Source organism: Rattus norvegicus, chromosome X (genome assembly GCF_036323735.1).
Source record: "Rattus norvegicus strain BN/NHsdMcwi chromosome X, GRCr8, whole genome shotgun sequence".
In the NCBI taxonomy this organism is placed as follows: Eukaryota; Metazoa; Chordata; class Mammalia; order Rodentia; family Muridae; genus Rattus; species Rattus norvegicus.
Genome location: NC_086039.1, coordinates 154,532,829 through 154,547,747, shown reverse-complemented (window position 1 = coordinate 154,547,747; position 14,919 = coordinate 154,532,829). Strand labels below are relative to the sequence as shown.

The following is a 14,919-nucleotide window of genomic DNA, read 5'->3' as shown; positions in this document are numbered from 1 at the left end:
CAGAAAATGGCTACTGCCTCACACGAAAAATCATATTCAATATGACATACAAAAAATAAGAAAAATTTGCATGTAAATTTGTATGAAAAATACTTAAAGGATATTTATACCAGAATAATAGTGGTTCTTTTTTATGTCGATTATGTTTCAAAATTCATAGGTCATTAATTTTTAGATTTGAAGTACCTTTAAGATCACTTGATTCAGATGCTCATTAATTCACTAGATAATGCATTCCATTTATAGATTGATCCAAATATTCGGGAGTGCTTTTTCTCCCTCCATTAATTTGTTTATTTATTCACTGGACAGATTTTTTTTTTTTACTTTATGCCCCATACAGTATAGAAATACTATATGACAGCTACTTACATATACTTTGCATTGTATTAGGCATTATGAACAGGCTATAGATGACACTGTGTACAAAGGAATGTGTGTTCACTCTATGCAAATACTCTGCCAGTTTACATTAAGGAACTTGAGATGTGCAAAGATATGGAGATGTGGTGCTGATACAAAAGAGGGAGGCTAGAATATGGGGGTGCTATAGGGCTTCAGAGTCCTAGAAACACAACCCTATAGGTACAGATAGAGAAAAGAACTTGATGACCCTGCTCCAACCGTTTAGTTCTCTTCCTGAGTCAAAACTGATAGAATATGGTACAGGAAGATCGTACTACAATCTTTCTATTTCTTAAAGGAGAGTCCTCAAAGACCTGAGATCACTAAGGGATGGTCCCAGCATTTGGCCTTGTTCTGTTCCCAAATGAACATCTGCTCCACGATCCAAAGTGCATTGTCATGAAAATGTGCCCAACACAACTTGTTGCTGGGTTCACAGAACCCTGAATGAAAATTTTATCCAACACAAATAATTACCGTGAAGCATAGTCATGTTTTAAACAAGCATCAAGTCCCACATTTAAAAATACAATGTGTTTTAGCAAGTTCCATCAGGAGCACATGTGGGCCAGCTAACTTGCCCATAATTTCCAGGCTGCACCCTCAGAGGTCTGGAGTTAAAGGTCTATGTTACATTTGCACAATTGGTTATTTTTAATTACATTCCACAGTCTGGTTCCAGTCACCATAGAAGCAGCAGCACGCTTTGGTTTCTATAGTGCTATTACCTGTCTGCCTCCCGAGCTCCCTGGACAGCTCATTATCTGTACTCTTGAAACTAAGACATTTCAAATGATAGCTGGAATGAGGTGGTATTTATTACTAAGGATTAGTTGGGAGTCCTCAGGAGCAACAAAAAGATCTGGAGCCAGTGCAATAAACAAGATGCAGGAAACTAGTTGTAGGAAAATGTGTGTGTGTGTGTGTGTGTGTGTGTGTGTGTGTGTGTGTGTGTGTGTGTGTGTGTGTGTGTGTGTGTGTGTAATGCTGAACATGCTGAAGGTCTCCAGGAATTCTCTTCTCGCCTTTAATAAGTCTAATGACTTATTACTTTCAACCTTATTCCTTTAGTGGTATTTGAAACCCATCTACTCCCGAAAACCTACAAGATAATTTGTGCTTGCAAACAGAAACTCATGTAGCACAGGTAGAACTTACGCTTCTTATGCAGCTCAGGATGAACTTGAACATCTGATCTTCCTTCACCTCCCAAGTGCTAAGATTATAGGTGTGTTCATTACACTTGACTGGGGTGAGCTTCTTTAACCTAACCCCATATCAGTCCTAACTGCTCCACCTACTTGGAATATAACCAGTCCTTCTACATCAGTACCCCAGCGAACCCCAAAATCTCCATTCTACCCACGTGACATACTAAAGCTTATCCTTGACAACTCTACACTTATGCTATATAACACACATAGAAGCAAACACACTGAAAAACTGAGATCTGCACATTCTACATTATAAGCAGAAACAAGCTCACAAAGATTTTTTTAAAACCAGAGGTTAATATAACAATATCCACTGAATGAGAACACAGCACAGTAGCATTACAGACACTTTTTAATGACAACAAATGGTAAATTAATAAAATTACAGGCCATAATATGCTAAATACAAAACCCATTCAGGTAGACTAGAAAAGCATCACTTAACAAGTCAGTCTGATGCAAGTGGCTAAGACATCCAGGCCCCATTGTGATGATACAAGCTTCACAGACAGCACATTGGCACTCCCACCCCACCCCCACCCCCATCAGTATGCTAATCAGTGCCACAACAAGGCCAGTAACACTGTGACTGAAAATTCTAACACTTAGCATTGACATCAAGGGACATCTCTGTAACATGTTCACTCAGACAAGAATATGTGAACGTTCTTTGCAAACTGTAAGGTGCTGTGCAGATGTTGTTAGCTATTGCTATTATTCCTGTTCAGTGAGATTTCACCAAACATGGAAGGAAGACTAGATTGTAAAATTGACAATATGACTTACAGAACATTTTTAAAAGAACAGATACTAAAAGCACACGTAGAAATTAACACAGGTTTAAGTGTGGCCAGCAGCGATATGGAAAGATTCTAGACTTTTGTAAATGAATAAAGAGTTAAGAAATTCACAGGTTATGCATTGGTGGGTAGATTCCCAGTCTTTCTGAAAGTCCTTTATTTTTATGGTAAATCCATCCCCCCAAGGAAAAAAGTTTTGTCGAACTATTAGAGTATACTCCAGCACAGGTCTGGTAAAAATAACCTTAAAATTTAGGAGCAAAATCTGAATAGTTGTGTATTTTACTAGTGAATAACACAGTAAAGAAACCTGCTATTAACTGAAGACAAGTGACAAATACCATCCTGTCATTGAACCCTGTCTACAGCTTTACTATGCTTAGACACTAAATACAAAACTGTCTGGAGATACAATGGATATACGTAAAACAGGACCCTTTCTTTCACACACCTTCAGCATCAGCCTTCCTTGGGTACGTCTTACTTGTATACTTTTATTTACCCATTTGAATGTCCTGTCTACATGAGATTTATATGAAAATAAGCACAAGCCCATTGGTTGCTTCTTTCTATAAAGCCAAATTGTTTGTTTTTGTAGGTTTTGTTGTTACTGCTGTTCTTTTGAGACAGGGTCTCATGACGTCCCAGGGTGGCCTTGAAGTCCTAATCCTCCTGCATCTGCTTCCTAAAATACTGAAAGTACAAGCATATTCCAGCATAGCTGGTTCAATATGACTTTTCTGATGTAAACTTTCAAGTTATTCTAATTACTGTTAGATTCCCATGAAATACCCAGTTCTTCACTATCACTGTAAACCAGAACACTACCCTAACCTGTGAAATGGCATCCATTTGAAGAGTCAGTGGTACCAGCTACATCCTACAGGAACTTCCATTAGTTTAGCATTAGTTTGAGAGAAAGGATTATTCAGGAGGCAAATGAGGAGATGGGGAAAGTACTGTTACAGCAAATGGGGTTAAATCAGGAGCTGGCACTCACACTTCAAGTTATATTCCCTAACTGAGATCACCATTACGATCAGGTTTTGAACATCAGTGAACATATTCCTGCCAGAAAACACTTAGCAGTTCAGCTGGAGCTTTTCTTTGAACACATCATGAAATATGAATTTTGTGAAAGAGGAAACTAGATAAAAACCTTGAAAAAATGTTAGCTAAGAGCAGCAAACTCCTAAATGAGCAGTCAAAATCCTAGAAAAATGGCTTTAAAACAAAATTTATAATCATTCTAAACACCAATGTGAATATTTTAATTTTCAAACACATTATACTTTATTCCCAAGGGAGAAAACTACATGTGTTTACATGTATCCCTGGTTAAAAGACTTTTTAAAAAGACCTGTACCATTAATTAACAAATGTCTGAAATAAAACAAAGTAATCCAACAGTATATTTTACAAATAGTACAATATTCCTAAAATACAAGAAAAAAAGTCTTGGCATTACACAAAAAGAAACTGAGTGGACAATTCTAAATACAATAGGCCACCTAATAAGAAAACTAACTAGAAATCAAGCACATAATGTCTAAGACTCAAATAGCATAATACTAAAAACTGCAGACTTTACAAAATAAGACTCTCATAGTTAGAATACTCAGTTTTAAATACATTTAAACTACATATAACCATTAAAGAATTAAGAACAATCTTTTAATAATCACGTTAATCTTGTTTTTTGCAACAATAATGTAACACAAGCACAGATTTTTATGCCTAATCACCTATTTCTAGTCTAGTTCCACACCAGGAAAATGACAGCAGACCAACAAATCAATAATGGCAAATATTAAAGTAGGGGCCATTCATTATATTAGGATTACCAGTAACAAGTGTTTGAACTTTCTTCATTTTTACAATTCAATTTAATTGATATATTAAAAACAAGGAGCATACATGCTTATGAGTGCCATATATTTTGAGATATGCATGTTATATAGTATTTAAACTGGGTTATCACCTCAGACTTTTATATTTCTTTATGGTAAAAACATTGAAATGGGAATGTTAAAATAATAAAGATAGTATATGCTTTATAAGACAATGGGCAATTATCACACATCTGAAAAACCGCAAACAGCTCTTTGGTGAAGTTGACAAGATCAACTTCAAGGTTTTAGTATATATGTAACCAGCATTAAGAAACATCATTCAAACTGTACAGGGATTGTGAACTACACTACTGATAATCTGCAAGTAGTAACATTATGGGCAAATTTTTACCCTTAAATTTTTATATGTATTTTCCAGTGTTTTACAGAATATATTATGTTCTTTTAATTGGAAATAAATATTTGGGGGACGGTGTTTTTATATATATACACAGTATCAAGTGGTTTGTCTGACCATAGACTGAAGGTACCAAGGTAACTGGGCTTTTTTTCTGGGACAAGGTTGTTCTCATCAAAAAAGACTTCAAGGATTATATTAAGATGTAATCTATGCTCAGGATGTAACTTAGCTGTCATAAAAAAGATTAACAGACAAAAACCTTCAAGAACCCCTCCTACGAATTGTGATGTTTAAGACTGTATACTCTCAGTGGATGGATGCTGAACATTTCGGTATTCTAAAACTTATCATTTACCATTTTAAACTAAGACAACACATTAAATGGGATTTCGATAACCTTTGCAACTGAAACCTAATTTCAAGGCAAAATGAGGGCACAATGTTAGTGTGATACAATGCTGACAGTCAGCCCAGTCCTCTGTCCTCAGTAACCCTAAGTCCTTTTGCATGAATAGTGTGATTTCAGTGACTTTCCCCACAAAATAATGGAATGTGAGAGCGATCTTTACTCACTGACTAAAAAGTCAGATTAATGAAAATGCCTACAATGTAAGTAACTTTTAGGAAAAGTAGAATCTCAAACCCAAGAGCCTGCCTCGTATTTTCCAGGGAAGTCCTTCAGTAAAAATGGAAATTTTTTTTCTTTTCTTTTCTTTTTTTTTTTTTTTTCGGAGCTGGGGACCGAACCCAGGGCCTTGCGCTTGCTAGGCAAGCACTCTACCACTGAGCTAAATCCCCAACCCAAAATGGAAATTTAGATTATTTGCTTTACTAAGTATTTCTTAATATATCCAAATAAATAAAACTGAAAAGCAAGTATAAGCCGAATCACTATAATTTTTTGTTATTGTAAGATATGTAAATTCTTGCTAGGATAAGCAATAACTCGTTTAACATATATATCTGTACCTATCCAACTTTCCCAAATTTTCATTTGCAAATGGAGATTCAAAGTTCAAAGTAACCATATTATTGGGTGGGTCAAAATTTAGCCAAATGCGACTGACTCTTTAAGACTTGATTTTACCATGTTCTTTTAATTTTATTCAAATGAATGTATTTATTATCAATATCCCACAATTATTTAACATATTCAAAAAATAAATTTCATGCTATCAAAAGGTGATGTTCGCTTTAATCCTGTTTGCCTTCACGCCACTGTCGTGAGCCTTCATTCCAGGCCACATAGACAAACAGGGCCAGAACCACATGAACAGCAACAACAGCAACAATTGCAGCATAAAAATAGCTGTCTCTATTGGACATTCCAAGGGCACCTATCAAGAAAAGAAAATATTTCATTTTATTACACACTTACCAAACTACAAAATCCAAACCTAAGAATTCTGTTTGTGATGAAGACCATTACAGAAAACCAAGTTGTAGAGCTCAGTCCCAAAGGATATAGGTACAGGACAAAACTCCTGTGCCCTAAGGCTCAAGCATGGATTTGAAAGAGAGCAAACCAGGGCATATAGGAGGTTTTGGAAGGTCAGAACAGTGCCCATAACACAGATATGGGAATTACCAAGTACCCTCTTTTCACCTCCCATTTGCACTTGTAGTGCAGACTAAAATTACCAAATGTTTTTCTTCTACACTTTGAAAATGAAGATACTACAATTAGAAGATTGTTGTGGGGATTCTATAGGTGAGTTCATGTAAACATTTAAAGCAATATATTGTAAGTAATAAATATCCTCCAAAATCTTGTTTTGTTCTTGAGATGGGATCTCATGTAGCCTAGCTTGGCCTTCACCACCCAAGTATTATCGACATGCAGTGTCACATCCAGCCAACCAAGCGTATGAATTGTTGTTGGCCATGTAGTTAACTTAAACAAAAGGAAGAAGAAAACAAGTTTTACAACAAAAAGATTCATAAAAGCTCAGAACAAATTAGAAAATATATCTTAAAGTATGTAAAAATTACCTTCAAATATATAAGATTTAGTTGTAAAATACAACCCGATAGGAACTGTGATCATTAAAGCCGTGAAGAACAGGAGTGTCTTCAGGGTCGCAGCTAAAGAGTTTTCATTTCTGGAAGAAAGTGAACAAAGTTTTCACAAACCATATCCAAATATAATAATTAACTTCCTGAAGATAAAAGAACCCTGAGGCAAATAGCTTCTGCAATGCAGAACGCAGGAAAGACGCAATCATGTGCATGTGTATACCCAAGCCAGATCCTGAGATTTATGTGCATGTGCAGGCACGTAAACCCCTAAAAATTATAGTGAAAAAATCCAAACCCATTTGCAATCAAACAGCTCCTCCCCGAGGACTGTACACACTTCTGCTCCAATCGAAGGACTAGACCAGAAATAAACCAAAAAAGACAGTAACATTCTAGAATCAAACTGATTCAAGAGCCAGTTAGAGCTTCACAGAACATACAACTGGGGGTGAGTAAACAGAGAAGAGAAACCTATTAATGGCTATTCAAGGAGACTCCAAATGAAGCTTAAAATGGGCAGTTTGGGGGTTGGGGATTTAGCTCAGTGGTAGAGCACTTGCCTAGGAAGCGCAAGGCCCTGGGTTCGGTCCCCAGCTCCGAAAAAAAGAACCAAAAAAAAAAAAAGGGCAGTTTGGTCACACTACTGAGGCAGAAAGAGTGCAGAACACATTTTTCCAAAGACTAGATGTAAAATCCATAGTTAACGTAACTGCTTAGTTTTCATAATTTGAAACTAGTCTGAAGTTGCAGAGAAATGCATTTTCACAAAAATCAAGGCCTTCTTTTTAACTACTACATCATTGAAACAATTGTGTTTCCTTTAATGTAATTACTTTTCAAAAGTCTGATGGAGAAAAATCAACCAAAATCCTAGAAAATAGAAATGTATTTTTAACTATTCAAGTAGAGAAAGAGGGAGAGGAAAATCAGGCAGTAAAAAGTTATATCAACAAACAAAAATTGAAGGATTTTGTATTGAATTGAAGAAAATTGAGTAAATTTAGTGTGTCCCATGCTCATCCAGAACAAAACTCAGTCTACAACTCCAGTCATGGCTAAGTACTCTAAACAGACACAGGAATTACTTAATTTGTGTGTGTGTGAAAGAGAGAGAGAGAGAGAGAGAGAGAGAGAGAGAGAGAGAGAGAGAGAGAGTCAGTCAGTGAATATGTGTGTTTGGGTGTGTGTGTATATACACAATCAAGTAGACATATTCCACAATTTTATTTATATATATGTGTGTGTGTGTGTGTGTGTGTGTGTGTGTGTGTGTGTGTGTGTATGTGTGTGTGTGTGCCAATTTTTCAATTAAGAAAATGACCAAATCTATAGAAAGAATAAACACTGGCAACTAATATACAACAAGAAAACTGTATCTCAGAAAAATGCATTGTAGCAAGCTTTCTGGGTTGATTACAGCCCTTGTACATGTGGGAAAAATAAAATCTTATGTTGACTGTCATGGGCAGTACATTGGCAGAACAAAACATTCTAAGATTATCTTTTGGTACCTAAATGTATTACCTTTCACTATATTCTACCACTACTGAGCTACTATATATTAGACAAATGCTCTACCACTACTGAGCTACTATATATTAGACAAATGCTCTACCACATAGCTACCTCTAACTCTTTTATTTACCTTTTGAGACTCAGTTTCAATAGATTGCCCATGTTAGCCTACAACTCATTCTGTAGCCCAAGCAGGTCTTGAAGTGATAATCCTTCTGCCTCAGCTTTCCCAATAGCTGGTATTAAGAGGCCTATGTCACTGCAACTAGTATGTTCTTTAGATTATTTCTCTTAAATATCTACTATCTGCTATAATTTTTACAAGCATGGGCCAGACAGATGGATTCAGTGGTACTGCTCTTCCAGAGAACCCAAGTTGCATTCCCACCACTGATGTCAGACAGCTCACAACTGCCTTAACTTCAGCTCCAGAGGATCCAATGCCTCTGACCTCCTCAGGCACCTGAATCAATCAATCTCTCTCTCCTTCTCCTTCCCCCTCCCCTCCCTTCTCTCACCCCCTCCCTCTTTCTCTTTCTCTGTCATGCACATAACTTAATAAAGCTTAAAAATAAATTTATAAACACTTATTGGAAAAAATGATACAACACAATAAAAATGTTAGTGTGAACAAAATCATAGTTCCATCATGTAAATATAATCTTTTCTATATATTAACATCTAGGCCCTCACAGCCTGTATGTACATATGTTGCTAAATTATGGCCTATTATTTTCAATACATTCTTTCTCTTCTCTATCTTAAACTTAAAAAATGACTTTTCTCTTTTATAACTTGAGTAATTTAAGTAGTCATCCACCATTTAAAAACGGAAATATTTTGAGAAATGCATTTTCAGATGATTCTATCACTCCAAAAATATCATGGTGGATACTCATACAAACTGGGATAGATGAAATAACACTAGAGAATACAATCACAGGGAACACTATTGGAGCCTGTTACTGATCAAAACATCCAAAACAGGAGTGGATAGTCAAAGTTAAGGATGTAACAAACTTAAAAGAAAAGTAGTTACCCAACTTCCCCTAGCATTTATAGCACTTTTCTCCTTAGCTTCTAACCATAGCCCACGATACCTGTTGGTTCTGCAGGTACAAATCAGGACAGGTGGTATCAGTGACATAAAACAAAGCAATAGATGCCATTTGATTGATTGATTTTATACCTGACTATGGGTTGCTGAGACCTGTCAGAAATCAGGAATAAATGGAAAAACCAGATTGTATTCTTAATGTACTTAGTAAGAATATCTGTTGGTAGTTGGGCATGGTGGTATTAATCTCAGCACTTGGGAGGCAGGGGCAGGAAAATCTCTGTGAATTTGAAGCCAGCCTACAGAGTGAGTTCCAGAACATCCAGGGCTACACAGAAAAACCTTGTATTGAAAAACAAACAGATAAAAAAAGTTCGTATTCTTATAAACAGGCATTTTTACAAAAAAAAATCCCCATTAACATTGCAGGAGAGTAAAATGGAATGCACGGCTTTGGAGTCAGCTGTCAGGCCATAGTAGCTGTGTGGTCTAATTTTGTGATCTTGGATAAGTCACTTATCTGAATTTAACTTCCTTTTCTTCCAAAGTTAAAAACTAAGTAGTTGGTCAAACTAAGAATTAAGAAATATGATGTCAATTTTTGGCTGCTAACTTCTTCCCCAAACTCCTTGCCTCTGGGAGATCAGTAGAGTAGCAAAGGTCTATTATTACATTCTTTCTGTTCAGTCACCCGTCCTTACCCTACTGATTGATCCCCCTCAAGAGAAGTGACCTCACATCAGGGCCAGCCTCCACTCCATTCACATACCACCAGATATTTACACAGAGATTAAAGAGGGGCTAACAGACTTCAAGATAAAGGAGCCTGGGAGCCTATCCCCAAAAGAGACACCTAGCAAAGGGGAGACTGCAAAGCAGAAAAGTCGCCAAACAGGGAGAGGAAGTTCAAGGAAACATGAACTGAGGGCCCGTTCACTTATAACCTGGATCACAAGTGAAAGGTGGCCCCAACCACTCAGAAGCTGCAGGTTTCAAACTTCTTTCCCTCTTCATCAGCCTGCGGTAAAGCGCAGAGGGGCCGTTCCCAAGCCCACCCTGTTAGCCTCCTGCCTGCCTTGGGGCAAGCGCCAGGCCAGAGCTGACCCGCCACGGTTACCCAGCCGAACTCAGGGATACCTGAACTCTGGAGGCTGCAGCGCGTTCAGTGCCGCTTTATCAAGACGCTCCATGGCGTGGCCGGGAGGGCAACAGCAGGTGCTAGGTAATTAGCGGGGCGCAGCGGCCGCTAGGAGGGTGCAGTACTAGGCCGGTCGCGCCGGAAGTGCCCCGGCTGAAACACGCTCCCGGTGGCGCGACGTAGTGACGCGACGGTAGCGCGCGCAGGCGCGGGTGTGCTGCAAACACTCACGTGACTTACCCACGGGGGGTTCGTGGTGTCCGTCCCGCGGCGAGTGGATCGTTCTCCAGGAGCAGGCCGGGCGAGTAGCCTAGCCACTCCACATTGAGCCGGGACTTTCCGCGCAGCATTGTCCTTCCGGGCCCTGTGCCTGCCGTCCGCCTCTCGGTCCCGCTTGCGGTGTCACCGGAGCCTAGTGACCCGAGGTTGAGGAGCCGCGGAAAGGATGAGCCAGCTGTCCGCTGTGGTGCTAGGCAACCGAGCAGTTTCCGATAACACAAAAAGCAATGCACGTTATTTCCCCAGCCCATAAGCAAAGACCCTATTCATTCCTACCCGCCTTGGCAGTCCAGCAGGAAGTCGAGAGGAGTTAATTTAACACTCACCGAGAATCCGTAAAACTAGAGAACTCTCCGCTGAAAGAACCCTTGATGAGAGTGACTGTTCCACGCGGGTAGCCAGTGACCCAAACTTCCACTTAGAGTTAAAAGTATGTTTTGCAGCTGTTCAGAAAGCCGCCAATGAGACAACAGAGACTCAAAAATAGTAAGGACAGATGGGCCTGAGCTCCCAGGCAACCCGAGAGGCACCAACAGAAAAGGGTGTGTAAGCTCTAGGACTGGCTTAACAAAATTAGGTTGCCTCTGGCTGCTAATGCTGTGACAGCCCTTAAATGGTCAAGCCCGGAAAGGGCTGCTGACCACATACCTATTTTCTGCACCACAGGATACTAAGCACATCTGAAAGGACAAATAAACCAGTCCTGATTGAGCTGTAGGAAGCTTGCATCTCAGTTTAAATGTAATAACCCCTCTCTAGGCCTCATGCAAATCCTTAGGTGAACCTAATGTGTGAATTCAGGCAATGGAAAACTGGGTGCCCCAAGTGACCCACTGGGCAGCCAGTCAAATATATGGAGCCTGTAGCCAATTTGTCTCTGTTTTGAGGGGAAGAAAATGTCAAAGAGTAATATTTCAGAAAAGACTCAGGAAAGTCATTTGAATTTTAATGTTTATAAATAGAACTTTCTGGAACTGAGTCAGGCATATTCATTTGAATTGTCTCTACAACTTTAATGTTGGGTAGATGTGACTTAAGTGGCAAGTTCCATAAATCCTAACATATTTTCTATGTGGATTTGGAGGAGTGGTGGGGATGGAAACCAGGACCTTTGTAGCATGTCGAATATGTGCTCTGCCACTGAAGAGAACTCCCAGAACTCCCCATCCACTTGTAAAACTTTACAGAAGGTCTCACTCACGTCCTCAAGCCAGCCTTAAACTCACTCCACAGCTCAGGCAGGTCTTGGACTCAATTATTCTGTCTCAGTCTCCCAAGTAGCTGAGACTGCGGATCTATTATACCAGTAGACATGATGGTGTAGGGCTCTTTGCAGGAACACTTTGCTGATTCCTGACTTTGCTTATCACCCCCATGGTCCTTAAATCCCTATGGAATCCATAAACATAATAATGGGTATTTTGAGAACAAGTTTTGGTATTTCTAAAAACCTAATGAACTTCAACAACTAAACATCACATTATTTGACTTGAGGCATAAACTATGTCACACTGACAAGGTAATCCTGTTCATCTAAATGGAAAGACCATTACTAAAACCTAAAATATGCTATTATATACTTGATAGAACAAATCTTTAAAATATGAATGTAAAAAGAGTAATTGTGTGCACCCAATAGTATATATTACACAACATATGTTAAACAACTGAATTGTGGCTGCCAAAACAATGTAGATGCATTAATGTTTACCAGGATCATGATAACAAAGGACCACCACCTGGGTTGTTTAACCAGCAAGTTAATCATCTCCCACCTCCAGCTGTCTAAGATGGAGATGTGCTTAAGGTTAGTCTGAGCTCTACCAGACAAAGGTAGTCATTCTGTGCTTCTCCCTTAGCATTTCTGGGTTGTATAAGTGTCATCCTGATTTCTGCCTTCACACTTCATGGCATTCTCCCCACATGCATCTGTGTTCAAATGTCATGTATTCATAAGGACACCAATCCTATTTGCATTAGAGGATTACCCTACTTTCATATGACAGTATCATAACTAATTATATTTGGACCAACAATATTTCCAAATAAGGTCACACTCTTAGGTGTGGCATGGTCACAAGGTAGGAGAGTATAGTAGTGACATCATTATTTCCCCTAGAATGAGGAAATGATTCTCAAATATTTGTCTGGGACATTTACCATTGTTGAGAAAACTGAGAACTATTTAGGGAAGTGACTTACCCCAGATTTTTTGGATTGATGTGATTAGAGAGTTTATAGCTCCTAACTCCTGGTCTGGTACATTCTGAACAATATTATTGTAAATGCCAGTGATATTAATCAGGTAGGACAGAAGGTATGCAAATAAACTGAAGTTTTGAGCTACCCCTCAACACCTGGGCTTTTAGTAGTGTCCCACAAAGCCATATTCTCACCCAGCTCCATTCAGAGCTCTCACTGTGGCTTTGGATGAGACAAATACTTGAAAGACCAATTGGTACTTTTCGAGTCTATGTCTACACAATACGGCATTTCAAAAAGTGAAATATGAGGAAAACAAAAATCCTACCAACCAGTCAACAAAATCTGTGCAGAGAATAAAGACACTGCCCTGACTTCTTCAAGTGAGGAGTGGGGGTGCATTTGTTCATTTTGTTTTATCAAAGGTATTTAGTCCAACAAGGACCCATACTTCCTGAAACTTAATCCTTCCCATTTGTGTCAAATAGCAATTGTCTTGGATTGTGAAGTTGAGCTGCTAGCAATGGGGTAAAACGCAGTCAGCACCTAGTCAGCAATACAAGACGCGGCATCTCGGGCCCCAGTGTGCTTGCTAGTGAGGGTTGGGTCTTGGTGCCTCCTTTTGCAAAGGAGGTTGTCTTGCTGAGACACTTTCCCTTTCTTTATGTGCTCCATTGTGAAACACTGAGCTTATTGCGGTTTTTTGTTTGCTTGTTTCTAACACTTACAATGGTCAGTGGGGGTCGTTTTTGGAAAATACACACTCATGAAATACAGCCTTTGGGGAAAATTATAGTTCCACTTCTAGACCAAAATTAAAAGAAGAAAAGAATATGATAAAAATAAGTTTTCAGGATCCCCTAAGCAATGAATTACACCTTTTTCCACCTCCCACTTTCCCCCTGATTACTACTATCCTATCACAATCTCTGCAATTTGTATGCCTCCCCCATTTCATATGTTGGAAATGTCAAGCTAAGGAAAATTCCAGAGTTTAGTTACGGCCTTACTTCCCCTTGCCTCCTGAGTCTCAATTCTGTGTGTGCCATAAAGGTACCTTGTCCAGTTCTGTGTTACACAGTTAAGCTGGGATCTTCACATTATGGAGGGCCCTTGATAAAGGAGCCTGAAGCTGTTCTGGGTCCACGGCTCAGAGTTGTTGTTGCCCAGCAGGCATGTCTATGAAGTATTAGAACCCTTAAAAGGAAGTATACACTTAGAAGTATGGCTTCAGCCCATATTGTTTGGCACTCCAGTGGTTTGATATTTAGTAAACCCAGCAGAAATGACGGTAGGTATTCTAAAAACAGACGTGTGATGCTCAATCTGAATATAAGACTATCAAAACAATGAACCCCAAAGAAATGGGAACCCCCCCAGGAAACTCACATTGGGAGAAGGAAAAGGCCACAGCTAGGGAGAATTTATCTAGCAACTTATCAGACTACCTTACACATTGAAACTGCAAAGCCTAGACCAAGATGGTTCAATGGAGAAGGGAGGGGGGCATGGCCACACTTAAATATGCATGTACTTGGCCTTCTTTTTGAATTTTAATCTCACTTCTGAAACAAAACCCCAAAACAGACCACAAAGATCATCCAATCATTGTCCAAAAATCAATCCAAAGATTGTCCACCTTCTCAATGTGGCCCCATTGAATAACTCTCTCTTTTCTGCTTTCAATTATTAAGGATTGGTAGCAGGGAGGACCTGGATTGGGGCACAGGTTTTGATCCTCACGTTCTATAACAGCATCTATAATAGCCTATCCACATGGGGAGGCAAGGCTCTAGCTGCTAGTTGAAAGTTCAAAGATCCTGACCCAAGTACTTTCAGATGGGCTTCCCACAGTACTGGAAGCAGGCCTGTAGAAACCGGAAGAGAAGCATTACAACAAAGCCACAACCGAACAGATATATACCCATGCTCTGGCAGGCGAAGGCTGAGTGCTGAGGAGATGTTGGTGGCCTGTGGGCAGAACAAAAGGCGGAAGGTTGTCCCTTGGGAGAGCTGATCCAGGACTCCTGGACACCA

General features: G+C 39.3%; 1 protein-coding gene across 2 annotated transcripts; it reads right to left on the bottom strand.

Annotated features, from left to right (window-relative positions):
• Positions 1–1,953: 1,953 nt before the first annotated feature.
• Vma21 (vacuolar ATPase assembly factor VMA21) lies at positions 1,954–11,255 on the bottom strand. Of its 2 annotated transcripts, NM_001402260.1 has the most exons (4): positions 11,007–11,255; positions 10,642–10,870; positions 6,665–6,774; positions 1,954–6,009 (listed from the first exon to the last, which is right to left on the bottom strand). In NM_001402260.1, exons 2-4 carry the CDS (start codon positions 10,749–10,751, stop codon positions 5,867–5,869), a joined length of 363 nt encoding a protein of 120 aa, NP_001389189.1. In that variant the 5' UTR covers positions 10,752–10,870; positions 11,007–11,255; the 3' UTR covers positions 1,954–5,866. The 2 variants fall into 2 exon arrangements, with proteins under 2 accessions (NP_001389189.1, NP_001389190.1); NM_001402261.1 differs by lacking the exons at positions 10,642–10,870; positions 11,007–11,255 and adding an exon at positions 10,401–10,577.
• Positions 11,256–14,919: the final 3,664 nt, after the last annotated feature.